This window comes from Mchenga conophoros, linkage group LG9 (genome assembly GCF_057382185.1).
Source record: "Mchenga conophoros isolate Kocher_MC1m ecotype Shallow Benthic linkage group LG9, M_conophoros_male_GT1.1, whole genome shotgun sequence".
In the NCBI taxonomy this organism is placed as follows: domain Eukaryota; kingdom Metazoa; phylum Chordata; class Actinopteri; order Cichliformes; family Cichlidae; genus Mchenga; species Mchenga conophoros.
This window is the reverse complement of record NC_140534.1, coordinates 12600983-12626389: the sequence shown is the minus strand read 5'-3', so window position 1 is coordinate 12626389 and position 25407 is coordinate 12600983. Positions and strand designations below refer to the sequence as shown.

Genomic DNA, 25407 nt, shown 5'->3' with positions numbered 1-25407 from the left:
TGGTGGAGTACAGTATGGAACACAAATGGTAATATGACACAGTAAAGGAAGAAAAACAAGGGAAATATACAGGCGATCAGTGGTCATGACAACTGCAAATTAACCATCATGAAATTGACCACGGCCCATTGTTAGTCAGTAGTTACCAGTTTCAGTCATCATGCAAATGTACTGTTTATAAAGCTGGGGAAACTTGCAGCCAGCTGAGACTGAAGATGCCACTTGGATGTCCAGATGTATCCAAATACAGATGAACAGGACTTGGTTACCTGGGTGATTAAGCATGCATCACGACAATATACAGATGTTTAATTCAAGACATAGAATAAAAGCTAACAGACAAAAGACGTCACGGCGCAGTGACATACACATCAGATTGCTTCTGTTTTTGCTGATGTCATCTGAATCTGCATAAATCTGCTTTTTTCCAGTTTGCTTTTGGAGTCCCGGACTTGCATTTAAAAGACATTGCGTGCAGCCTCAACTTGCTCGAGCGATTCCTCATTTTCCCCAGCCGTCGAGGACTCTACGCAGTTCGCAACGCCATGTGCATCCTCACTCCACAGCGACTACAGATCATTGAGTACAAATTCTACGCCAATGTCGACTTTTTCAAACTTTTCCGGCTGGTGAGTGTTAGTTTTGTTCTTGATTTTAGAGAGCTGACATGGAAATCACCAAGGATCACTGGCTTACCTTTTAAAAAATAGTTGCACAATTTAAATTTCATTCTGGCTCAGTTAAACTGGGAGCACTCAGTCTGTAATTACATCTTTATACCTTTGACTAAACTATCTATTGTGCACTGAATGGATACACTTAATACCACAATTTGGCAGTGATCTGGTTGGTTCATGAATAGGCCGTATAGAGCTGTATTTGGATACATCCAGTTTGGGATCTTGCCATGTTTAAAAATTCATTTGGGTAAGTCAGCCATGTGCTGGCTAAGCGACTTGAGGTCAAGCTGGCAAAGGGCAGTGTAGGATTTGCCAGGATATGATTTCAAAAACAGTTATCAAACAGTATCATAAACTGCTGTGTTTCTAATTCTTACATACATGTAGTTGGCAACCAACAAAAACACACTTGAGTAAAATATGAAGTAAATGAAGTAATCAAGTAACATGACTAGATTGTACCACGAGTTTCTAGTATATTGTAAAAACAACAAGAGAAAAACAGTAAGAGGTACCGTCATGTTTACCATGATGCATGATTATCCACCTTCAGCTCAGTATGTCCCATCATGCTTTAGCACGTTTTGTGTTTTAGACTCTGATTGCACTGCATTCATAGTTTGTCCTCCAGATCAAAACCCAACAAGCTGACACACGCCTATTGTCGCCTGACATACCTCCTGTTCAAAGTCAGGAGGTGCAAAGGATAAACAGATGTTAGTATTTTTATTAGAGCTATGACTCATGGGGTGGGGCAAAACAAAAATTCTCTGGGAAATGCAAAAAGCAAAGCAAACAAGGCGTCGTTCCCCAGGAATGTACAATGTCAAATACACTACTTTGTGTGGTGAAAGATGGCTTTAATTTTTCCTTATGTATTTGATGAGCTGTAATTACCTCATAAAAATGAAGTGTCTATCAACATGCTTTAAGTAGGCAGTAGTGATACAAACAGTTTGTAAAGGAGCAAGCTTTGGCCAGCGAGACAGACTTAGCCTCTTTCTTTGATTAGCTTAGGTTAGAGACAGTGCTTTCTTTAGAATAAGTAAGAGTGAGAGTAAACACAAACCATAAAAAAGCAGCTGAAAACAATGGACACCCTCTGCCTTATATTCATCCAGGTGCAGGAATATGGGACTGGGCCAAGTGATCTTAACTGTATGAACCTGTCTGTCCGCTAATTCTTTTAAGCCTCAATCCCTGTGTTCTTGCCACTCTGTCCACTCTTAATACCATTATTTTTAACCTTATCCTCCATTGTTTGTTGTGTAGTTTGACTTCAGGCACAGGAATAGCTTAAAATATTACTGCCTTGCTTTAGAAATGAATTTCACTCAAACCACACATCCTCCCATTTAGTGTCCGCGTGCACTGAGATAGGAACATATGTCAAAGCGGAAGGATGTTTCCACTGGTGATTCTGTGTCTTGGCCTTCTTCTGCTTCCTGAACCTTTAGCCTATTGTGTTGTGAACTTTCTGGAAGCTCTCTCGGCAAACCAGCAAGATCCTTGGTAGAAGGTAGTACTCAGATGAACATAAGAGAAGGGTTTTACAGATGGTTTTCAAAATTCTGTTTGCATCACATAATATCACCATGTCCTCATAAGACAGTGGCTTTATGGGAAATGTGTTCATTTTGAGAAGTACAATACTGGAAGTTTACAGCTTTTGTATGAATGCAAAAGCAGAAAATGTTCATTCATTTGTATTTCTCATTAGCTTCCTCTTGTACTGGACAATCACTCAAAAGGCATCGACATTCACTTCTGGGTCCGGGTTGTCTCCTCTGCCTCGGACAAACTGAAAGAGGTAAGCCCCGGCTCCAGCAGCTCAATTCAAAAGTTCACCGCCTGCTATTTTTAGTTGTCAGGAAACAGTTGCTTCCTCTGGCCTGGCTTTTTACGCAAACAGACAGTAGGGGGATATTATCTAGTGCGTATAAGGAAGGCTAAATTCAGAACATGGCATTTTAGCCCCCCAAAAACAGCAAAAGCAGATAGATCATCATTATGGGACCGTTCACTGGAAAAACGCCCCCCAAACATAGCAAAAAAGACCTAGGCTGCAAGGACAGGTAAAAGTCTCCAATCAGCATAGATTAAAAAACCCTGGTGATGAATGATTGTGTTAGTGTATGTGTTTCTCTCACTAAAAAGTCTATGAACATGATTTTTCACTTATTTTAATTGCTGTCATTGGAAAAACAATTTTTTCACACCTTAGCAGGCCTCAGCTTAGTGATTGCCAAAGAGCCAAATTTATTGTACGAGTGTGACTTAAAGTTAGAATTAGGCGTGCTCACAAACTACCATTTATGTCTGTATGTGGAAATACTGTTTTGTTTGTTGTGGATGTTTCCATGGGACATTCATTGAAACTGACAGTCTGGCATCCTGTTGGCGAGACACTTGTCTCTCTCAGGACTATAGAGAGCGTATGATCCAAGTGGAAGGCATTAAAATAAACTCATTCTTTCTTCTTTTTTAAAATTAGACATTAAATATTTGTCAAAAGTTCCAATAATTGTTGAGTTATGCACCTGCCAGCTGTTATTTAGATATATCATAACTGACTAATGTTGATACGTATGCTAATCATGTGTAAAGGATACGGGATATTTAGTCCTCTGTAGAGGGTAGCTTGATATAACAGAGCCCCCTTTCTCTTTTTATATTTATTGTATGTATTAAGATCTGTAAAAATCTTTTTTTTTATAATATTGCACATGTCAGTTTTAAGTAATTTAATATCTCAGACACTAAAACGTTTAACAAGTTAATATGGAAGATGTAGAAGACTGCAGCCGGGTTACACAGAATCTCGAGGATATTTTTAATGCAGTGTTTTAGTGGCTGTGCTGACCCTGTAATAAGAGGATAAAATATATGGACAAAAGTACACATTACACCTACAGGAGCTGCTCAGCCAGGAAGCTGCTGGCACACAATTTTTGTGATGATAGTAGTGCGAGATGAGGTTTGGAACATCTGGCCACTTTTATGCACTTCCATTTACTGTTTACAGCTGATCATGGAATATCTAGGAGGGAAGAAGGGCTTTAACAAATGTTTGTAAAGGCAGACTGGCTAGTGCCTGATTGTATACACTCTGGCAATGGAGCTGAAAACACCTGAAGGTGTATACTTTTTCCCATCAGGTGCATACTGTTTACACCTATGACAGAAACTGGATGTGTAAAAAACACATTTACACCAGCCTATTTATAGATTTCTGCTGAACATATCTTTATCATTAGATAACTGCTAGATTATATCTAAAAGTTTTCATCTTCTTTTTTTGTTTGTTGAAGCTTGAATGATTCTTCTTATCTCTCTGCAGTTGTTCCAGAAGAGTAGCTTCAGGGAGCTCATCCAAGTCGTGACTCCTCTCTTCCAGAAAAATCTGTCTTTCAGGGAAGTGATGGCTGCCGCCTCCAGCCTTGTATGCGGGTACACTGAGGGGGCTTTCTCCCGAGTCACCTCCTTTAACTGGTATGAAGACAATAACTACAAAGCCTTCCTGGGTATTGGCACTGGGTGGGCACAGGACCGTTACACATATGATAACAGCACCAGTGAGTACACCATGTGTATGTGTGTATATGTGTGTATGTATGTGTTAGTCCCCGTAGGGAAATTGCTCCTCTGCATTTAACCCATTCACCTATTGAAGCAGTGGGCAGCCACCAATGCAGCGCCCGGGGAGCTGTGTGTAGGGACGGTACCTTACTCAGGGGTACCTCAGGGTAGCCGTTCAGTAGAGTCGAACCCACGACCTTCCAATCATGAGGCAGCTACTCTACCTATTGAGCTATCCCTGCCCGTATACATATACATCTGTATTACCTTGTATGACAGACCAAACTAAAAGTACTGTTCTTGAGACTGCTGCCGTTCTTTTTTGGAGTAACCTTTAGTTTGCAAACCCTCTAGTTTTGTATAAGAGTTGTGATTTTAACCCACTTTGCTGATTTGCAAATTCTCTTAAAAGCCATATACAAATATGGAAGTTTCTTGGAGAACTGGGCTCAGATCTTCTGTGGATTTAGCACATGGTCTCCCAATACTTTTTTCTCTTCATGCTGTGGAAGGAAGAACTCCAGCAATGTGTTGACCATGATAAGAGGCTTTTTTGTTAGATCATCACCTACTATAAAGTTAATCCAGTTATCCATAATCCAGTTAACTATAAAGTTAAAGCCAGTGTTGCTGGAGTTTTCAGCTGTCAGTCGTGTTCCTGCTTTATGCAGTTTGGAAGTGGAGGAAGTTGCAGCAGCATTTCTTTACTTTCACCGTCTCTGCATGTGGATTGCCCATTGTCAGCTGGATAATGGGCTAAAACAATGGATGGATTGATGCATGGCTGAATGACTGAAAAACTGGCTGCTCTCATCTTTATCAGCAAATTTTAACTTGATCTCCACCCTGCCCAACCTATGCAACACATTTAGATGAGCATAAAAATAATTATGCACTCTGTAATTGGTTTCCAAATAATTCTTTGTGCCATGGCATCTTTGATAGGGTTCTGTTTAAGTGCCTAGCTTGACCTATATTGCAACAGCTTTTACATAACAAATAATCTTTCCCTTCAGCTCCTTTCTGCAATGACCTGATGAAAGAACTGGAGTCCAACCCTGCCACCAGGATTGTGTGGAACTCTGTGAAGCCCATGCTGATGGGACGGATCCTCTATGCCCCTGACTCTCCAGCTGTCAGAAAGATCATACAAAATGTAAGCGGCATTTAGGAGATGACAGGTGGAGCTCATGGTGTCAAACCAAAACCTTGTTCTATGGAATAAAAACAGCTTTTAAATTGTTTTTAATGAGCTCTGACTGGTGATTCTGTGTGTTTTTATGCAGTTTTTATATCCAGCTTTATATCTATTCAAAGTAAAGTATGTTTGGCTAATAAATGCACCTATTTGAGCAGTTCAAAATAATTGCCCAAACAAGTGCTTGGAGGTGTTTTATAGGATGGCTGATAGGAGGACTTTGGCAGCAACAGTTGAGATATTTTATTATAATTCAGCCACATGTGCTTCAGAGATTTCAACTATAGCAGGTATGTTGTATTGATTCACATAACACAGGTGCCATACAGTCAGCAAGTTAAAGCGTAGCTTGATGTATTTAATGCCTGGTAGATTCCAACTCTGATACTAATACGTGAGGGATTTATTGCACATTTTGTACATTTTAACAGTGAATACTCGAAATAACTTGGCAGTTAACAGGATTGAACCAAGTAAAGAGACATAGTTAAAACATCTAAAAAACTGAAAATTTCTTGTATCACAGATAACCCCCTTTAGATGATTTGTTTTACTCAGTAACCTCCATGTCTTTGTTTGTCTTTTGGAGCAGCGTCCACTGTAGTGAACAATGCATTTTCCTTCAAAAGGGGATCAGCTTTCATCAAGTCATGTCCAACCTTTTGTGTCTAGATGTAGATACGTGTTGGTCAAAGGCCTTTGAGGGGCGGGGGTGGGTTGGTAGCAGTCATGGATGGTTTGATCGCAATGCAAGAGCACAAGCTGATCGGCTATGGTGAAACCACGGCGCAGTCTAATGGCGCCGTGGCCTTTTTAACTGTTGTGTAAGCAACAAAGTGTCTCCTTAAGGATGTGTGATCGGACACAAAAGAGACACACAAAAACGTGCGTTTCCCCCTTCCCAACCTTTAATGACCTCTTTGTTTTCCTCTTCTCTCAGATTGCGAACTTGATTGGTCTAGGAATGTAATGAGCAAGGGGTTAATCCATTACTTTACAAGACTGAAAACATAGCCTCTATAGGCTCTTTGTTGTCATGCTCTCAGCTCCTGTCATGCATCAGTGTGTTTCATAAGAAAGCGAAGAACCATGCGCTTAAACATATGTTATCACGCTTTATGTGACTGCCCTTGTTTTATGTAAGCCACGTAGGTCTTGTCTGTACTGTATCCTGCTGTTACCGTGCTTATTTTTCATTTGTTACACTGTAAGAATTTATCTTAAAGTGCAAAGTCACATACTTCAGAGCCTTCTTTTTACTGGAAAGCATAGATAGAGGCGTATTTATTCTGTGAGGGCACAATCAACATCCACTTTTATCTTTACAGTGTCTCTTACATTAGATGCATCATATGTGCTGCTGTGTCTGTATAGATATTCATATTCAAAGTTGCACGTCAGCTACTCGAAAGATACTTTGATTGCTTTCTTTGATAAAATTATGGAACTAAGTAATCCCCCCTAGCTCCCTTGTTCTCCCCTTTTGCCTGCTGTTTTCAAACTGCCTCATGGGCTGAGGAAGCACTCACTTGTGGGAACCTGACTGGGATTCACTGGGCAGGCTGAATGCATTCAGCCAGTTGTCACCAACAGCCTCCATTGTCACCCCAGCTCCATTGTCCCCATTGTCACCCAAAATCAGACACACACAAGGGGAAGGCGTTTAATTGGGTGTACTCTTGAGTGCTTTCATCCCCCACTGCACACGGCTGAATGCTGAAGTAGCCAGCCTTGGGTGTGTGCCACACAAAGCACTGTAGCGTACCCATACGCACATTCAGGGTTTTAACGATAAGCGTGTGGTAAATATTTGTTGCACAGTTGCCGGTTATCTATACAGGCCGACAGGAATTCTTTGTGTGAGAATGTGTGTGTTGTCTTTGCTGATCCTGTTTTCACAGGGAGTTTAATGTGGGAATGGTATGTAGCGGGAGATTAGGAGATCTGTGACAGAGTGTGTGTTTGAATGTCTGAATGTTGTGTACACACGTGCAGATTTAATGAATTCTTCTGTATATTGTTTGAACTGTGGTTGTGTTTGTACCTGTTCCTATGTTACTGATTGTTTTTCCATTAAGATATGGGGAACAGTTTGAATAGATTTGCCTCGCTTTGGCTAACGCTTTCCAACTACTGACATGCACATTTGCATGTCTCCCGTAGGCTAACACTACCTTTGAGGAGCTGGAGAGGCTGAGGACTATGGGGAAGGCCTGGGAAGAAGTTGCTCCTCAGATCTGGGCTTTCTTCCAAGATGGAGTCCAAGTCAAGATGGTCCGGGTAGGGTACTGTGTGAATGAAAAGGTGTCAGTGATTGAGGCTCATTTAACATCAAAAGATAACCACAGAGTAGATTAACAAAATATTAATGTCCTAATAAAGTGACCTGTCTTCAACAATCTAGTACCTATCAGTCTAATAACGTTAGATAACAGTAACATTATTGCATGCTTTGTTCTTGTCTTGGCAGGATTATCGTGTTCCTACTGGTTCTTGCTTCTGTTAGTGGGGAAAAAATAGTTAAGTAAGTGTGATGACCCTTCTTCCTTTCATTTCAGGACACCATCCGTAATCCTTCTGTGATGGATTTCATCGACCGGAGTCTGGAGATGGCGCCTTTCTCCTCCAAACACATCCTCAACTTCCTGCACAGCGGCCCCCCAGAGGAACGCCCAGATGACGTGCCTGATTTTGACTGGCGGGACATCTTCAACCTTACAGACCGGGTGATTCGGATGCTTAACCAGTATGGGGATGTGAGTGGCTGTTGCTTTTTTCTTGGGGAATTTAGCATTTCCTTCCTGCGGTCACCTCTCCAGTACCAGTCTTCTGTTTTTGTGAAGTGTGTATCAGTGTGTGGAATTATACTGACTTGTCAAAGGGAGCTTGGCGTTTCTAGATGAATCCAAAGTGTCAGAATAATTTTTGCAGAGTGTTTTTTTTTACCTTTTCACCTGTCTGACTTTGACAGTAAGAGCGCAGACTGTTGTGCAATTTTCACTTCACCTGAAAAGGTGACAGGCTTTTTCATGACATAATCCAATTATCCACAGGTCCTGTCACCCGCTGATTTCAGTGCCCTGGTTACCTAACCGCTACGTGCTCAATGCAACCCTTGACATGATCTAAACATTTAGATAGTGTCTCTGGGAACTGTAATTTGTCCCCCTGTCCAAAGACATGGAAATCCACCCAGGTGGGCCTGAGCCAGAGCAGCAAACTGGCTGTCAAGTCTCTTTTGTTTACTGCTGATTGAGAGGGAGGGTAAAATAAAAGAAAAGCATCACAGACCATCTCTTGTGAGTGCCCTCCACTATGAGTGGGCCAATGTGTTTGAAACAAAGTTACCCATTTCCCTGTACAGGCTGAGCAGGATGAGAGGCCTATCACACTTGGGGGTGACACTGGGGTATCTGGGGGCATGGTTGGGTAGATCGTTGGTGCTCTGTGTTTTTGTCCAAGTTGAAGCTTACAGCACTTCTGTGTGACAGCGAGAGTGGGAACGATTGAGGCCGATTAGATACAGCTGTCACTCTGTCCACCATCCTTTATAAAGAGGCAACAATGAACGTGAGCTTGATGGCTGGCTGAGTCAGGTTGGTGGCACGCATTCAGATCTCACCACCCAGTTGGGCTGCAGTGTTGTTAGTTGGATGCTTGATTAAATGAAGGGGAGGCCTTTTGGATATGGAGTAGTTTTCAGTACGTGTTCTGGATAATGGGTTTATAAATGCATACTGTAGATGAATATACGTGGATGCATATGTGTGTTTGCACACAAAGAGGTAAATATTTTTGCTGTGGCGGGATCCCTTTTGAAACCAGGCTCTCCCTATTTGCATTCACTTACAGTGAATCGCTGTATCAGACACGGTTTTCAGTGAAGAGACAACCACTGCAATGCCACTGCACATGTGTGAAGATACACACATGTCTTTGTGACTCACTAGCCTCTGTTGTCTTTAACATTCGAGCTATTCTGTTAGGTTTGGTTTGAGTAATGGCAGTATTTGTCTGTCCCTATGGAGCAGCCACAAATGAAGTTTTGATATTCATAGTTCTCCAAACTGATTGAATTCAAGACGACTCTGGTAATGTACTTTTCTCTAGCACCACCTGCAGATTAAAATTTTCATTTTTGTAAAGACAGTCATGATTTTCAGTCATTTTTTTCCCTTTTGTCTTCTTATAACTTTTACTGAAGACTTTTACACCAGTTAAAAGTTTATCCTGTACGTTTTTATTCATTTGGTAAATGTTCATTTGATTTAACTTGTCGAGGTTCCAAACCTTATTGACCATAAAGACAGGTTAGGATTAAACACAAAGTGTTTATACACCATTTTGCATTTAATCATCATTATTAATCTCTGGTGGAGGTTTCTTCCTGTTAAAAGGGAGTTTTTCCTTCCCACTGTCGCCAAATGCTTGCTCATAGGGTGTCGTCTGATTGTTGGTATCTTTACCTTTCAATGTAAAGCGCCTTAAGGCAACTGTTCTTGTGATTTGGTGCTATATAAATAAATTTGAACTGAACTGAATTTTTGATAAATGTTCATTGACTCCTCTGGTAAACTCAAGCATTGACGGCACGACCTGTTAGGAAACTTATTTTGAGTTTTTGAGTTGATGACTGTTTCTCTTCTGTTCCCTCTCTCGCTCCCAGTGTGTGATTCTGGATAAATTTGTGGCTCTGCCTGATGAGGATACCGTTACGTATCGGGCGTTAGGAATGCTGGAGGACAGAAAGTTCTGGGCAGGCCTCGTCTTTGTAAATATGTACTCCTGGACTACTAATCCCCCGCCTCATGTTAAGTTCAAGATCCGTATGGATATTGATGCAGTGGAACGCACCAATAAGGTCAAAGACAGGTTAGGATGAAATTCTACTTAATTTTTATTTAGTGTCGCACAGTAAACACATAGGAGCTAAATATGCGTGTATTCCTCAGGTACTGGGATCCAGGCCCCAGAGCTGATCCTATGGATGACCTCCGTTACGTTTGGGGTGGCTTCGCTTACCTGCAGGACATAATAGAGCATGCCATCATCAGGACACAGACAGGAAAGGAGCGGCCGCTGGGTGTTTACCTACAGCAGATGCCCTACCCTTGTTACGTGGATGATCTGTTAGTGGAATTATTATAATTAAAGAATGCAAATAATTACATTTAACAGTCATTGCAGATCATAGCTTTTACTTTCAAGGTATAGTAATAAATGATCTGTCCATGTGCCAAAACTGATCTGTCTTGGCAGGAAAGCTGACAACTTGTGAGATGTATGCAACAATCACTGCACATTTCTCACTTTTGCCCTCTTTGTCTTCCTTTAAAGCTTCATGCTGACTCTCAATCGCTGTTTCCCCATCTTCATGGTTCTGGCCTGGGTCTACTCTGTGTCCATGATTGCAAAGAGCATTGTTCTGGAGAAGGAACTGCGGTTGAAGGAGACCCTTAAGGCCGTAGGGGTCACCAACGGTGTCATTTGGTCCACCTGGTTTATTGACAGCTTTATTGTGATGGGCACTAGCACAGCTCTTCTTACGGCCATCATCATGGTGAGAAAAAAGAGCTTAGCTTTTTCTAGAAGCTCCTTTTGTGTCTGGGCTTTTATTCAACTCATCCAAGCAAATATCTGATTACCAACACCTCTCTCCTTATTTGCATGAAGTTACAATTTAACCATTTAGTTTTGCACCGCAATCTGGCATTTTACCAGAGGCAGTACGTGTGATTAAGTCAGTGCATCTGTTATATAACGCACCAGTAAATCATGACTTACACTGTGAATCATTACAAGTGTTTTACCTTGAAATAATAAATGGATAATAGTTTCTCACTGACCCCATAAATCATTAATGAAATAACTGTGAATACTGTGATATCATGGGAATTATGTCAGTGTCTTTGCAGTAATGTGCCGGTGAATAATTAACACTTCTAAGCCACAACTTCTCTCATGTAGACAGCAAGTTACTCAGCAGGCACATTATTGTAAAATGGGCTGTTGTGACATCTAGTGGGAGTATTGTATAAAAAAACAAAAAATAAATATTAAAACTTCCAAATTATGTGTGAAAATTCACAAGTATTTCTTGTTTTTGTGGTGATTATTTATTAGCTCTTCTTATCTTATAGTCTCAAAATTTTCAAAAGCTTTATAATGACCCAGTAAATTTGGTTTGGGGGAAATAAATGAGTCTTTCACTTACCCAAGCCATCAAATATTTATTTTAAAGACCATTTTTCTTCCAGTGTACAAGCACACTGAGCAGCTAAACATCATCCATGCACTTTTTTGCCTTAACTACAGGGAGGCAGGGTGTTGAACTACAGCAACCCGGTCATCCTCTTCCTGTTTCTGCTCACCTTCACCACGGCCACCATCATGCAGTGCTTCCTTCTCAGCGTCTTCTTCAACCAGGCAAACTTGGCAGCTGCTTGCTGTGGTATCATCTACTTCACCCTTTACCTTCCGCACATTTTCTGCTTCGCCTGGCAAGACCGCATCACCAAAGACATGAAGCTCCTGGTGGTGGGTGTCTCAAGTTGAAAGCATGCTTACTAATGATGACTGTTGTTTAGTTTTAGTTATAGAACAGGATTAGCTTATTCGAATCATTAATACTTACACACATTATGTGTACCAACCACAGCTACTTCTGTTTCCTTACTTTTAACCCTGATGCAGACTTAGGAACAGACAATAGCAATAACACATGAGACTACAGATGGTTGATAGACTTGCTTTAAATGTCAAGCAAAGATAATCTTAGCACTGATTCCTTTCTCAGAGTCTACTATCTCAAGTGGCATTTGGGTTTGGGACAGAGTATTTGTCAAGGTATGAGGAGCAGGGTCTGGGTCTTCAGTGGGATAACATCCAGACAAGCCCCCTGGAGGGGGATGAGTTCTCCTTCCTCACTTCCATCTGCATGATGGGCTTGGACACAGTCCTGTATGGGGTTCTGGCGTGGTACCTGGACAATGTATTCCCTGGTTAGTGTGTAGGAGAATATTGAAGGGTCTTATTACAGCTATTTCATTATAAATAATTGTGTTCATTTATTTAATACGATTTATTTTCATCATAGGACAGTATGGAATTGGCCGTCCATTTTACTTTCCCTTTCTGCCCTGTTATTGGCTCAACACTGTGGCTCCAGCTTCAGGTACGTTTGCTATTATACATTTCCGGATGCTTTTTCGTGGGAGGGTTAAGTTGTTTGAGAGTGGGTATTGCAGACAGATAAGAAACAGTCATAAATCTAATATATTGTTTTTGTCATCTAGCAACAAACTAATTTAAATCTCATTTCCCAAAGGCAACACCAGAATGGAGTTGGATAAAAAAGGCTTTGATAATCTTGCAAACAAAGAGCAAGGAGAGCAAACAAAAGAAGAAGATGGAATCCATGATCAGGAGAATAGCCCAGAGAAAACCAAGGGTAAAGAGGATCCACCTTCCTGTGAGCATCACGACCAGCGTGAGAGGCTGGGGAAGGAGAACAAGCCCGAGAAGAACCAGGAGAAAGACGGTATAACGGATGGAGCAGCTTTACCACAGTGTATAAAAATACAACACGCTTCTACATTTAACTGTCTGCTACTTTCTCAATTTAAAGAACACATCTTACTATAATGATCGTAGCATACAGTATGTATACAAGTCTGTTCCCTCTAAACACATGAATCAATCTGAATGAAACGCACTTTATAACCTACAAAGGGTATCAGGATGATCAAAATCTGCTGTATGTTTGTTGTTTACATTGCAGGTGTGTTTTTCACTTCCAAGAAAACATAATTTATTCAACACCATTCACATGGTTACTGAACACTATCCTGTTACGCTAGTATTAATCCAGTACCATCTTTAGTGTCACTATTATTCATATTGATATGGTTTTTATCACTGTATACAGTGATATGATACATGATAATAACTTGATAAATCAACATACATGTCTGTGTTTTCATACGTGAGTGAACTAGCTTCCTCCCATAGGGTGCATTTTCGCCAGTACAGTTAATTATGTATTTTATGACTTGGACTTATGTAATGTTTCTCCAGGCAAACAGCTGATTTCAATGCAGGATTAGGGCTCTCTTTCATTGCATTCACTTTGCCCCTCATTTTCCATTTATCACTGTCAACATTACCTGTGTGGGAACTCAGTGTCCTTGTATGTGTTTGCACTTGCTGACATTTGTGAACGTACACAGCTAACCCTTCAGGTTTATGCTTAGTTAATAAGTGATGGAAACGTTTCCTTTGCACTGTATGGCATTCCAGTTGGCTGAGCTCATATGTTCCTTCCTGCTTTCATTTGGGAAATATTACATTTTTTTTAAATTTACTGAAAAACATATATTCTGTCACTCTGTTTTGTGGAATTCAGTAGTTTTCATTTGTCTTGCATTATTAACTCCATATCCAGACAAATGAAAGAGATGAAATGTGTCTTTGGTGTCCACAGAGCAGCCTTACTTCGAGGCAGAGCCAGATGATCTAGTAAAGGGTGTCTGCATCAAGGACCTGGTCAAGATGTTCGGTAGTTGCTTCAGACCGGCTGTGGATGGCCTCTCCATCAGTTTCTATGAGAGCCAGATTACTGCCCTTCTGGGGCACAATGGAGCTGGAAAGACCACCACTATGTATGCCAAACAGTACATAGATGCCCATCGATGTATATCTATAGTCTAAAGAAAATATAATAATATCTGTTTTCTTCTCTCCTGTCTCTCCTAGGTCTGTCTTGACTGGTATGTATCCTCCCACCTCAGGGACAGCCACCGTTTATGGGAAAGACATCCGCACAGACATGGACACTATCCGACAGTCTCTGGGAATGTGTCCTCAACACAATGTCCTTTTTCAGTAGTATGTACTTCCTCACATATTAATAACAGAAGTAGTTTTTGGACATGTTACATGAGCAAACAGATATAAAGATAGCACCGTACTGTATAGCTGGATCACTGTTTCCTTGTCTTTCTCTTGCTCTTTATCAGTATGACTGTGGCAGAGCACATCCTGTTCTACTCTCTGCTGAAAGGCCGTCCAATAGCAGAGGCTGAGGAGGAGGTGGAGAACATGCTGGAGGATCTGGGTCTTCCTCACAAGAGAGATGTACTGACCCAGAACCTTTCAGGTGTGTTTGGAAGCAGATGCACACATAGATCTATCAAAGCTCACTGTAATGCAGACTACACACACACACACACACACACACACACACACACACACACACACACACACACACACACACACACAATAATGTACTCCCCATCAATAAATGATGGTGTTCTGTTCAAGGGGGCATGCAGAGGAAGCTGTCTGTTGCTCTGGCTTTTGTTGGCGGGGCCAAGGTGGTGATCCTGGACGAGCCCACATCTGGGGTGGATCCCTACTCCAGACGTTCTATCTGGGACCTGCTACTCAAATACCGTGCAGGTAACACTGATCAATACTGATTTTAGACGAGTATGTAAGGTTTTTAAAATATTTATACCAATGTGTTGTATTTGCGATTGTTGATTGTACTAAGAAAACATTATTATGTGTTACACGAAAATATTCTGAGTACAAGAGTGCTCATACAGAGAATTAATTACCCAACCCGACTATTCACATTAGAAGAAATCTAAAATGAAAATCATTAAACACACTTAGCTCGACCTGTTACACAACATGGCCTGTAGAGGTTAGACGATGAATAAATCTGACTGGTTTGTCCAGACGGCCAGCAAATAATTAAGCTTAGATCCTGCACAAATCATTATAGCAACTAAACCACTACCAACAGCACGTATTACACTTTTCTGGCATACCTCATATCACCATCATAAACTTTAACCTTGCTGAACTAAAACTTTAAAGTGAAATATATAATAAATGATATATTTTCTATGACAACTGACAGATGCCTCCAGTATAACATGGATGACTGTGTTTAATATATTCTTAGGCGGGAAGGATTTATGACACCACAATCAGACCAGCTCCACTGAAATCGCCATAATAAAAACGAGTTATTACTCAGCTTTGAAAAGCTTTTCTTAAATCAAACGCATATTTCCATTATTCAGCCTCTCTTTATTAAATTCACTCTCTCTCTGCTGTTTGCAGGGCGCACAGTGATCATGTCCACCCATCACATGGACGAGGCTGACCTGCTGAGCGACCGCGTGGCTATCATTTCTCAGGGTCGCCTCTACTGCTGCGGTTCCCCAATCTTCTTAAAGAACTGTTTTGGTGCTGGCTTCTACCTCACTCTTGTACGCCGCATGAAGCATGACACTCTCAAGGTGGGAACTAAGGAAGAGGGAACCTGTTGTATATTTGTGCATTATCCTCTTTAAAGTTATAGATGTTGTAGTTTTGCAAATTAAAGTAAACCTGGTTTAAAGTTAAGTTCCTTCCTCCTTATAACATTTGTAAAACCCCCAACATTACAAAGAAAACACAGCGGGATTTCTTATTTTTCTGATGGTATATTTAACACTGCGACACAGCGATTTCTCATTAATATCTTGTTACGGTGTCCTTCAGCCTAGCTGTGACTGCACAGAGGATTGCTCGTGTGTGTGCTCGAAATGTTCGACATTTAAAGCGAACCGGGAGGAGAGTCACACCCCTGACAGACAGATGGATGGTAAGTCACATTTAGAAGACTTACCGTGGGAAAAGCTGGCCATTAATTCATTATATTATTAGTATATAATCACTTTGTTATGACGACACTATTGTCATTTTCGTTGAACCTGTTTTTAGGCTATTAATCTAATTATTAAGACTATAGGGCACACTCCCTTTGTCATGTTGATGAATAATACCTTTACAATGGATTGCAGTCACTCTGGTTACTGTATCTGCTGACAACACACCTAGAAACACCTTATATTCACTGTGAAATACTGTGACCTATAAAATTAAAATCATTATCATTAGTTAGTGTGAAAATTAAGTGCACTGAGTAACAGATTAAATGCAAAGAATAATGTGTAAAAGGCTGATTTAAGGCAAAATATATTTCTTATCTTATCTTCTTATCTGCAGGTAACATGGAAAGCATCACAGCCTTGGTCCATCATCATGTGCCCCAGGCCCGCCTGATCGAGGCTATTGGCCAGGAGCTCACCTTTCTTCTGCCCAATCGTAACTTCCAGCCCAGGGCTTATGCTAGCCTCTTCAGGGAGTTGGAGGAAACTCTCTTGGACATCGGCCTCAGCAGCTTTGGTGTGTCTGACACGTCGCTGGAGGAGGTGTGTGGAAAAAAATAACCCTGAAAGTAAAAGCAGTAGTTTCATGCAGTTACAATAATAGGAATAATATCAATAGTCATTTACATTTGCAAATTAACATTGTGAGTCCATAAATAAAACTAGAAATAAAGAAGCAAAAAATAATTATTATATCTTTAAAAACCGGCAGTCTGTCACTGCCTGGCTGTCTCTGTAAAAAGATACATTTTATATGTTTTTTTCATTAAACTTTCTTCGTCTTATGTCCTGAAATTAAAACGGATATATATATTTTTTGCAGATCTTTCTGAAGGTCACTGCAGATGGGAATGCAACCAAGAGGAAATGTTTTCAAGGTAAAGCATGAACAAACTGTAGAAAGAGCTCAATCTAGGGCAGAATTTTCTTTTCACCACTTCTTTTCTTCCTGTTGATTTATCAAAGCCTGATTGGAGCCTGACAGTTCTGATTGTTTTCTCAGTCCAACCGTGTCCACCTATAATCATGTTTTATGTCCTTCATATCCATTCTTTAACTCTCTCAGACAACAAATCATGGCAACAGATTTCTCGAGCTAGTCTCTGTGGATTCAACAGAGTCGCTGTTGATATGGAACCGCTAAAAGGTGACAGCGTCTTTAAGCTCACAGCTCTGGCCAGTAGCTGCTGTTGTGAGGAAAACAACAGTTATTGTGAAGGTTACACTAAAAAGGAAATAACATAAAGAGATTTCTGCATGGTAAAAATAAAAGTACTTACTAACAGCTAGTTAGCCTAGCATGTATAAAAAACATGAAAAAGCTGACAAAACATTTGTAATAAAGTTTTCAAAAGCTTAGAAACATTTTATACACAAAGGAAGTGACCATTAATTACTCTGGTACATAATGGCTCCATTAGTAGATTTGAAAAGGCTAACATACAAAGCCATGCTAGCTGTTTCCTTCTGCTTGTAGCATTTGTTTTCAGCTAACTAGAACCTCACCAGGCCAGAAAATCCTATCAGTCACTGATGAAACTCTAACATTTAAGATTATAAGATTATAAGATACTCTTTTAATCTCGTTTTATGTATTTGTTTCTACTACTTATTTTGGCAAAGGTTATTCCTGGCAACAGTGTAATGCAGAGAGCTTCAGCTTTGCTATTAGGCCAGCCAAAGTCAGGCTACTGAGCACTGCTGGCAAATGCTTTTCGGTCACAGTGAAGACTAAAGATGCGGCTGTAATTTAGCATTGAGATCTCTGGTGGAAGTCATTTTAATTTAAGCTTTTATTTCAGAGTCCAATGGCCAGAGTACATGTGACACATCAGAAGGCAGTGCAGGCAGAGGATCCTACCAGGTCAGAGGCCTCTGTCTGACCACCAAACAATTCTTTGCTTTGGTAATCAAGAGGTTGCATCATGCCACACGCTCTTACAAAGATTTCATTGCCCAGGTAACCTTCTTATTTTATGATATCTTAATAAAAGACATTGTCATTATCATTATTCTTTTAAGAACTACCATTGCCTTGGACGGCTGTGGAAACAAACAAAGTGCACTATGTGTTTCAGCTGTAAGATTGGTTTTTGTTTTTCTGTTTTTGGTAGATTGTCCTGCCTGCCAGTTTTGTTTTCCTGGCACTGACATTCACTCTGATCGTTCCACCTTTTGGAGAGTATCCGAGCCTGACCCTCAGCCCATGGATGTATGGACAACAATACACCTTCTTCAGGTATGCACTAGGCCATCATGAAAGGTTTAGCTGTTACGAGAAGATGTACCTGTTCAGTTGGGTTGATCAGTCTGGCTCAAATAAAACATCTTTTAACAAATGTTTGTGTAAAATGTGTAAATGGATAGAATTTTCATATTTTTGCTATTTTGTATTCATTACACTTTACCCAATGTAGTAATGAGCACCCTCCAGATGCTCAGATGAGGTATTTCGGCGAGGTGTTGTTGGAAAAGCCCGGCTTTGGGACTCGGTGCATGGCGGATGAACCGCTGGAGTAAGTCAACTTAACAGAACTAGCGGTCCTTGCACTGTCTTGTGTGTTTTTTGTTTAACATTAGTTCCTTTCCTCCATTGGAAGAGATTTCCCATGTAACAACATCACCACAGAATGGGAGATGCCTTTGGTCAACCCTGCTCTCATAGAAATGCTGGCTGGCACAGAGTGGAGCTCCCTGAGACCGTCTCCACAATGCAAGTGCAGCACACCTACAAAACTTACCATGCTTCCTGTGTGTCCTGATGGAGCTGGAGGGCTGCCACCTCCACAGGTAGGTTACGTAACTGATACTGAACATGACCACATTATGTGCATGCAATTATATAAGTACAACGCTAAGATCCATGAGTGGAATTACATCTGCATTCGATCCACTGCTGCTGATAAGTGTTAACAGAGAAATCCTGTTCCTATTCCTCAGAGGATCCAGTCAACAGGAGATGTCCTCATGGACCTAACAGGCAGGAATATTTCAGACTACCTGGTGAAAACCTACCCCGGAATCATCAGAACCAGGTGTTTTGGACAAGTTCTTGCCAGTTGTTTTAATATACTCCAGGGTGAAAACAATATCTAATTACTGCATCTGATTTTTTTTCAGCTTGAAAAGCAAATACTGGGTGAATGAACAAAGGTAATTTAAATTTGAATCAAACTAATTTATTGGAAAATCCATTTCAGTCCAAATAGTGGAAATGTCTGACATGGTTGAAGTGCACCTCATAGACGTTGTGTTATGTGCAGTGGTATGGTTCTTCCTCTAGTGGTTGAAATAAGGTAATAATTTAAGTATGAAAGCAGGCAGATTACTGAAAGGCTCTGTCAAAGGGATTTTCTGTGTGGCATCCAGGTACGGGGGTATATCAGTGGGAGCACAGCTCCCTGTTTTAGGGGTGGAGCCAAAGACCATCCAGGACGTAGCAGGTCAGCTGGGACGACTGCTCAATGTAACAGGGGTAAGCCTTTGAAGCCAAATACTATGTTTTTTTCTGTGGAGGGTCTGAGTCATTGTCGCTGTATCTCTGTTTCTGCATGTTTATCACTTTGTTCCTTTGTGATTATTTTTTAAGCCTCAAATTTGTGCTTGCAGGGAAAATACTCGAAACAAACGCTAGAGGATATAGGGACATTCTTTAGGTACATGGAGACTGAAAACAATGTCAAGGTCAGTTAATTAAATGAAAGCTTCGTCTCTAAAATTAACTTGCCTACACAATATGAAAGATCATGCTGTAATTTGATATTAGGAATCAGCAGCAGCATCTATTCCTTTTTGCAGGTGTGGTATAACAATAAGGGCTGGCATGCCATGGTATCTTTTATGAACGTGGCCAACAATGCAATCCTCCGTGCAAACCTGCCCAGAGAAGCTAACCTTGCTGAATATGGAATCACTGCCATCAACCATCCTCTGAACCTCACCAAAGAACAGCTCTCTGAGATCACTGTGTGAGTCAACCTCAGCCAAGTAGTTATCACCCCATCTTATTTCAAGGGGTTTTTAAGAGAGCCAAAAAAGATATTTGTTGCACAAAGATCTCCTAAAAAAATAAATAAATAAATAAATCCATCTCTCTCTCATTTTCCCAGTCTGACCACATCAGTGGATGCAGTGGTGGCCATTTGTGTCATCTTTGCCATGTCCTTTGTCCCAGCCAGCTTTGTCCTCTATCTCATCCAGGAGAGGGTCACTCAGGCCAAACACCTGCAGTTTGTCAGTGGTGTCAGTCCACTGGTGTACTGGATGGCCAACTTTCTGTGGGACATGGTACTGCAGCAGCATTACATTAAGACTGTGACAGTGGCTGAGATTTCAGTACAATCAAGAAGACCCGTCAGTAGCTTTTTGTAAACACTGGTATTTCTGTAACTCTCTTCAGGTTAATTATTCCATCAGTGCAGCAATGGTGGTGGAAATTTTCATCTTTTTCGACAGGAAGTGCTACACCTCACCAACCAACCTCCAACCACTAATTGCTCTGCTTATGCTTTACGGGTAAGCTTTAATCTTTTTAGTTTACTGTTTTACATGTGTGATTTTAGTTACTAACGGTGTAATAATTATGGATGTGCATGACTAGATGAATAATTGTCACTGATCAAACTACTCGGTGTCAGACATACTAGTCATTTAATCCAGTTCTTAACATTCTAATTGATTCCCAGTGCCAGTAAACTGTCTTAGCTGTTATTCAGCCATCTGCCACCAGGTGGGGCTGCAGCCCAAACAATATTGTGGAAAAATGTTAATCTAGGCATGAGATTTTTGTTATTTTTTGAGATTTTCTGAAGGCAAAAGAATAAGATTGTGGAGACAAGTGGTTAAATGAGCTTTCTCTCCCTTAGAGATAGGGTGAGGAGTTCAGTCATTCGGGAGGGGCTCATCGTAGAGCTGTTACTCCTTCATATTGAATGGAGGCAGGTGAGGTGGTTGCCTACTGGGTGAGGAGGACACAAGGTAGATCCAGAACACGCTGGAGTTCCCAGGCCACATCCCTCGGCTAGCCTGGAAAACCCTTGGTGTTTCCCCAAATGAGGTGAAAGACGTGGCTACGTTTCACTGCTTAGGCTGCCGCCCCGGACAAGGACGGATGATTTATTGTTTCTTGTTATTTCAGATTTGCACTTTTATTGTGGTTATTTTATTGGTTGTCATTAATTGCAGAACAATGTGCTTCTTTAATAATGCACGGCACAACGCTGTGCGCAACACTTTTTATCTGCGATTTATTTGTTTTTTTAATGTTAATTTGTGATATTTTAATAATATGTAAGCATCTGTCGTAAAGTGTTTTCATATCATATTTAATATCAGTTTATTCTTCTACTTCTGCGACCGTTTGGGCTGTAACAGGCAGTGTTCATAATGAATGACGCGAGACACACAGTGAAACAGCACGATCGAAGAATGTGACACTACCCATCAAACAGTCCTCTAATTTAGCTCGATAGTTAGTTTCTTAGTTTTAGATTAGTCATTCTAACTTTTTCTTCTCTTTTAATCAACTGAGAAATTAGTCGTCACCTGCAGTCACTAGTAATAATGTGGTATTGTCACAGCCACATTGTTTGAAAATAGTAAAAATGACATCTAAAGCAGCCAGTCTCTGATGTCTCCAGTTTTCCATAGACATTTGTGTCCTGCAGTAACCTAATGTAATTACACTAAATGTCACACCATAAACTCCAGCCTGTCCTCTAAGAGCTACATTGGATTTGCATTCTTGTGAAATACAGACAAAACAAGAAGAAAGTAGATCTGAATCAAAAGGAAACTTCAAGCATACTTCTTGAATTAATTTCACAGCTGACTGGTTTTCTAATATTGCATATATCTATCACATATTTATTCTAATATTATTTTATTATTGATTGGTTTTGAGTTTGGTCTACATGGGTAGAGTTTTTATAATCTTTCTCTGGTAAATATTTCCTATCATCTGGCCTAAATGTGAGCTACTGCATCACTGAATTCTTATTAAACTCGTGTATACCAGGTTTTCACTACATTGCCCGGCTGGTTCATTAAATACCATGTCAAGTAAAAATATTGCAGCATTTTTGTTTATTTGGCAAAGATTTGGAGAGCACATACTGTCAAAAAAACATAAAACGTGATCTATTGCAGCGTTTTCCTCTCATCAGCATCAAGCACTGGGCTTTCCCTTTAATTGATCCTTTTTCTAATCTCCTTCCTTCTCTCTCAGCTGGTCTGTGACACCCATGATGTACCCCATGTCATACGTGTTCAGTGTTCCCAGCACAGCCTACGTCTCTTTGTCATGTATCAACCTCTTCATTGGCATCAACAGCAGTGCCATTACCTTCATCCTGGACCTGTTTGAGAGCAACACGGTAAGCCCAGTAGGTTTGTTTCTACCACTTCAACCAATTTTAATGTCAAACTTAATTAACAAAAAATAAATAAATAAAAAAATGTCAAACTTAATATTACACGTTGGGTTTCTATCTAGGCTCTGTATGGGTTCAACCAGCTGTTGAAGAGGGTGATGCTGATGTTCCCCCATTACTGCCTGGGCCGAGGTCTCATAGACATGGCTATGAACCAAGCTATAAGTGATGTCTATGCCCGCTTTGGTAATTATGAACCACACAGACTCATACCCCTCAAATACATGTAGCTATAAAATATCCTACAATGTCTTTTTAATAAAGAGGTCATCAGAAATCTCATACCATACATTTGCCACCATGACCCGAAGCAGCTGCAGTCTTGCTGCAAAGACTGCTTAGGCAACAAGATCCCCTGGAGCAGAATCAGCATTATTGCTATGCAAATGTGAACTAAAGATGCAACATGAAATATTAATGATGTGTATCTAACGGTTCATGCATTCCAGTGTTTTCCACATTACAAAGGCTGGAGAAACTTACATGAAAAGCACCAACTGGGAAAGTAGGATTTATAGGAATTTTGTTTCTACATTTTCTCAGGTGAGGACTACAGTCCAGATCCCTATAACTGGGATTTTATTGGGAAGAACCTGTTCTTCATGGGTGTTGAGGGATTTGTCTATTTCATCATTAATATTCTCTTCCAGTATTGCTTCTTCCTGAATAACTGGCAAGTAAATGTGTTACCAAACTTGTTAGATGCACATGAATAAATGCTATTTGAAATTTACACATGTGATGAAAGTCATTGTCCAGATAACACACCAAATCAAACCATGACTGAGTAGCAATTTTTTTTCCCGCTGGCAGGATACCCGATTGCCCAAAGCCTCACATTTTGGATGAAGACGTGGATGTTGGAGAGGAAAGACAGCGAATTTATCAGAGTGGAAAATCAAATGACATTTTACGTGTGAGAGACTTGTCCAAGGTCAGTGTTAGTCTTTATTAGGACACACTGTGGACAACAAAAAAAGAAAACTGATTTTGGAGAAAGATTTGAGTTTGAGCTTTATTTTTGTTCCGATGTTCTCTTACCAGACTTACACAGGAACAATTACCCCTGCAGTAGACCGAATCTGTGTCGGAGTATCACCTGGAGAGGTTTGTAGAGGTTTGGTTAAACTGATATATGGTACGGTATGTTACCTCTAAGGCTGTCTTTTTCTGCTTCCAAATATCCACAGTGCTTCGGTCTCCTGGGGGTAAATGGAGCTGGGAAAACCACAACCTTTAAGATGTTGACTGGAGACATTAATGTCACCTCAGGAGAAGCCTCGGTTGCAGGTCACAGGTTTGTACATCGCAGTTGTTCCGTGCTGAATTTGAGCATTGATGTCGAATACATTCAGTTGCTGATAATCGCCGTTGTTTTAAGTTTCTTTGATGCTGGGTGAAAAAGAAGGTTTGATACACTTCACCTATCTGCATAAATCTCTCACAGCATTTTGACCAATATCCTGGATGTCCATCAGAACATGGGTTACTGCCCTCAGTTTGATGCCATAGATGAGCTGCTGACAGGCAGAGAACACCTACACCTCTACGCTCGCCTTCGTGGAGTGCCAGAGTCTGAGATCAGCAGGGTGAGATGCAGAACTAGGTCTGACAGTTGATGGATGAAGTTTTATTGTGACATTATTTTGAAATGGGGAACTTTATCTTCTTCTAACTTAGGTTGCAGAGTGGGCCATCCAGAAGCTGGGTCTCTCAGAATATGCAGGTCACAGTGCTGGGACCTACAGCGGAGGTAACAGGAGGAAACTCTCCACAGCCATTGCAATGATTGGCTGTCCTGCTCTGGTGCTGCTGGTGAGTCCAACAATAACAGGATTAGTGGGTTATGAGTGGATATTACAGTTATAAGAATATTAAGCAGATAATGGACAAAATTCAAATGTGCCAAAGCTAATTTGTTTATTGTTCCTGCACTTTAGGATGAGCCTACTACAGGTATGGACCCTCTCTCCAGACGTTTTCTGTGGAACTCCATCATGAGTGTTATTCAGGACAAAAGAGCCGTGGTCCTCACGTCACACAGGTAAAGCATATATTTTAACATAAACAAATACATATGGATAACTGACATATAAAGCAAAAAAATCTGAATGCTTGACTCCTACGTTCCACAGCTGTGTTATGCCGTGGGGGTTTTATGCTGACATGTTTCGTTGCTTTAGAGCAGAGATGTCAAACTTTACACTGTAGGCCACACTTTGATCTTAAATGGTCTGGTCCAGAGAAGCTCCACTTTTTGTCAGTGTAAAGAAGTTCTGCCATTTAATTATTTATTTATATTTAATTTCTTTGGTGTATGAAAGGCCAGAGAGCAGGTCTTCATCAGTAGCGAAAGCTGCAAAAAGGCCTAAACATATAAGCCCTCCTTCGCATTTTCCAAAGCTGTCCAGCGGGCCAGATTGAAGTCTTTACTGTGCCAATTCTGGTCCCCAAGCCTTATGTTTAACACCCATGCCTTAGAGGCATCTTCTGGTACAGTACCCCCAATAATAGGGCAACATGGGTTTAATACTCTGGGCTGTTTTCCCAGAGAAAATGCAGAAAGGAAGACGGAAAAGTAAATCATATGCCATAAGTCAGAGATAACCTTACTGCATTATTTTCCTTTGGATTTTGAATTCACACCTGGTGAATGAATTTTGTTTTTTACTCCATAAACCAATGCACAAAATCTCACTAGGAAGCAGGAAGTAATACGTTTGTCACTTAAAAATTCCTGCAGGAAAACCATCCACCCTACTGCTTTAAAGTCCCCACTCCCAGTGTCCAGA

General features: G+C 40.7%; 1 protein-coding gene across 3 annotated transcripts in view; it reads left to right on the top strand.

Moving 5' to 3' along the window:
- abca4a (ATP-binding cassette, sub-family A (ABC1), member 4a) overlaps positions 1 to 25407 on the top strand; it is a 36367-nt gene that overhangs the window by 5638 nt on the left and 5322 nt on the right. Inside the window, exons 7-48 of one of the 3 annotated variants that reach the window (XM_085286503.1) lie at positions 432 to 629; positions 2401 to 2490; positions 4021 to 4255; positions 5276 to 5415; positions 7621 to 7737; positions 8016 to 8213; positions 10124 to 10329; positions 10410 to 10586; positions 10795 to 11017; positions 11773 to 11994; positions 12254 to 12458; positions 12554 to 12631; positions 12785 to 12997; positions 13940 to 14117; positions 14212 to 14343; positions 14475 to 14614; positions 14779 to 14916; positions 15592 to 15770; positions 16015 to 16117; positions 16522 to 16727; positions 17008 to 17062; positions 17251 to 17331; positions 17987 to 18144; positions 18299 to 18423; positions 18602 to 18700; positions 18785 to 18974; positions 19125 to 19219; positions 19305 to 19337; positions 19554 to 19659; positions 19794 to 19868; positions 19983 to 20152; positions 20294 to 20471; positions 20584 to 20699; positions 22411 to 22558; positions 22678 to 22801; positions 23159 to 23288; positions 23429 to 23549; positions 23660 to 23722; positions 23806 to 23912; positions 24063 to 24204; positions 24296 to 24430; positions 24556 to 24659. In XM_085286503.1, the coding sequence (XP_085142629.1) occupies positions 432 to 629; positions 2401 to 2490; positions 4021 to 4255; positions 5276 to 5415; positions 7621 to 7737; positions 8016 to 8213; positions 10124 to 10329; positions 10410 to 10586; positions 10795 to 11017; positions 11773 to 11994; positions 12254 to 12458; positions 12554 to 12631; positions 12785 to 12997; positions 13940 to 14117; positions 14212 to 14343; positions 14475 to 14614; positions 14779 to 14916; positions 15592 to 15770; positions 16015 to 16117; positions 16522 to 16727; positions 17008 to 17062; positions 17251 to 17331; positions 17987 to 18144; positions 18299 to 18423; positions 18602 to 18700; positions 18785 to 18974; positions 19125 to 19219; positions 19305 to 19337; positions 19554 to 19659; positions 19794 to 19868; positions 19983 to 20152; positions 20294 to 20471; positions 20584 to 20699; positions 22411 to 22558; positions 22678 to 22801; positions 23159 to 23288; positions 23429 to 23549; positions 23660 to 23722; positions 23806 to 23912; positions 24063 to 24204; positions 24296 to 24430; positions 24556 to 24659 (5933 nt within the window). Of the gene's footprint in view, positions 1 to 431; positions 630 to 2400; positions 2491 to 4020; positions 4256 to 5275; positions 5416 to 7620; positions 7738 to 8015; positions 8214 to 10123; positions 10330 to 10409; positions 10587 to 10794; positions 11018 to 11772; positions 11995 to 12253; positions 12459 to 12553; positions 12632 to 12784; positions 12998 to 13939; positions 14118 to 14211; positions 14344 to 14474; positions 14615 to 14778; positions 14917 to 15591; positions 15771 to 16014; positions 16118 to 16521; positions 16728 to 17007; positions 17063 to 17250; positions 17332 to 17986; positions 18145 to 18298; positions 18424 to 18601; positions 18701 to 18784; positions 18975 to 19124; positions 19220 to 19304; positions 19338 to 19553; positions 19660 to 19793; positions 19869 to 19982; positions 20153 to 20293; positions 20472 to 20583; positions 20700 to 22410; positions 22568 to 22677; positions 22802 to 23158; positions 23289 to 23428; positions 23550 to 23659; positions 23723 to 23805; positions 23913 to 24062; positions 24205 to 24295; positions 24431 to 24555; positions 24660 to 25407 lie in introns of all 3 variants that reach the window. The other 2 variants (XM_085286502.1, XM_085286504.1) reach the window with 2 other exon arrangements.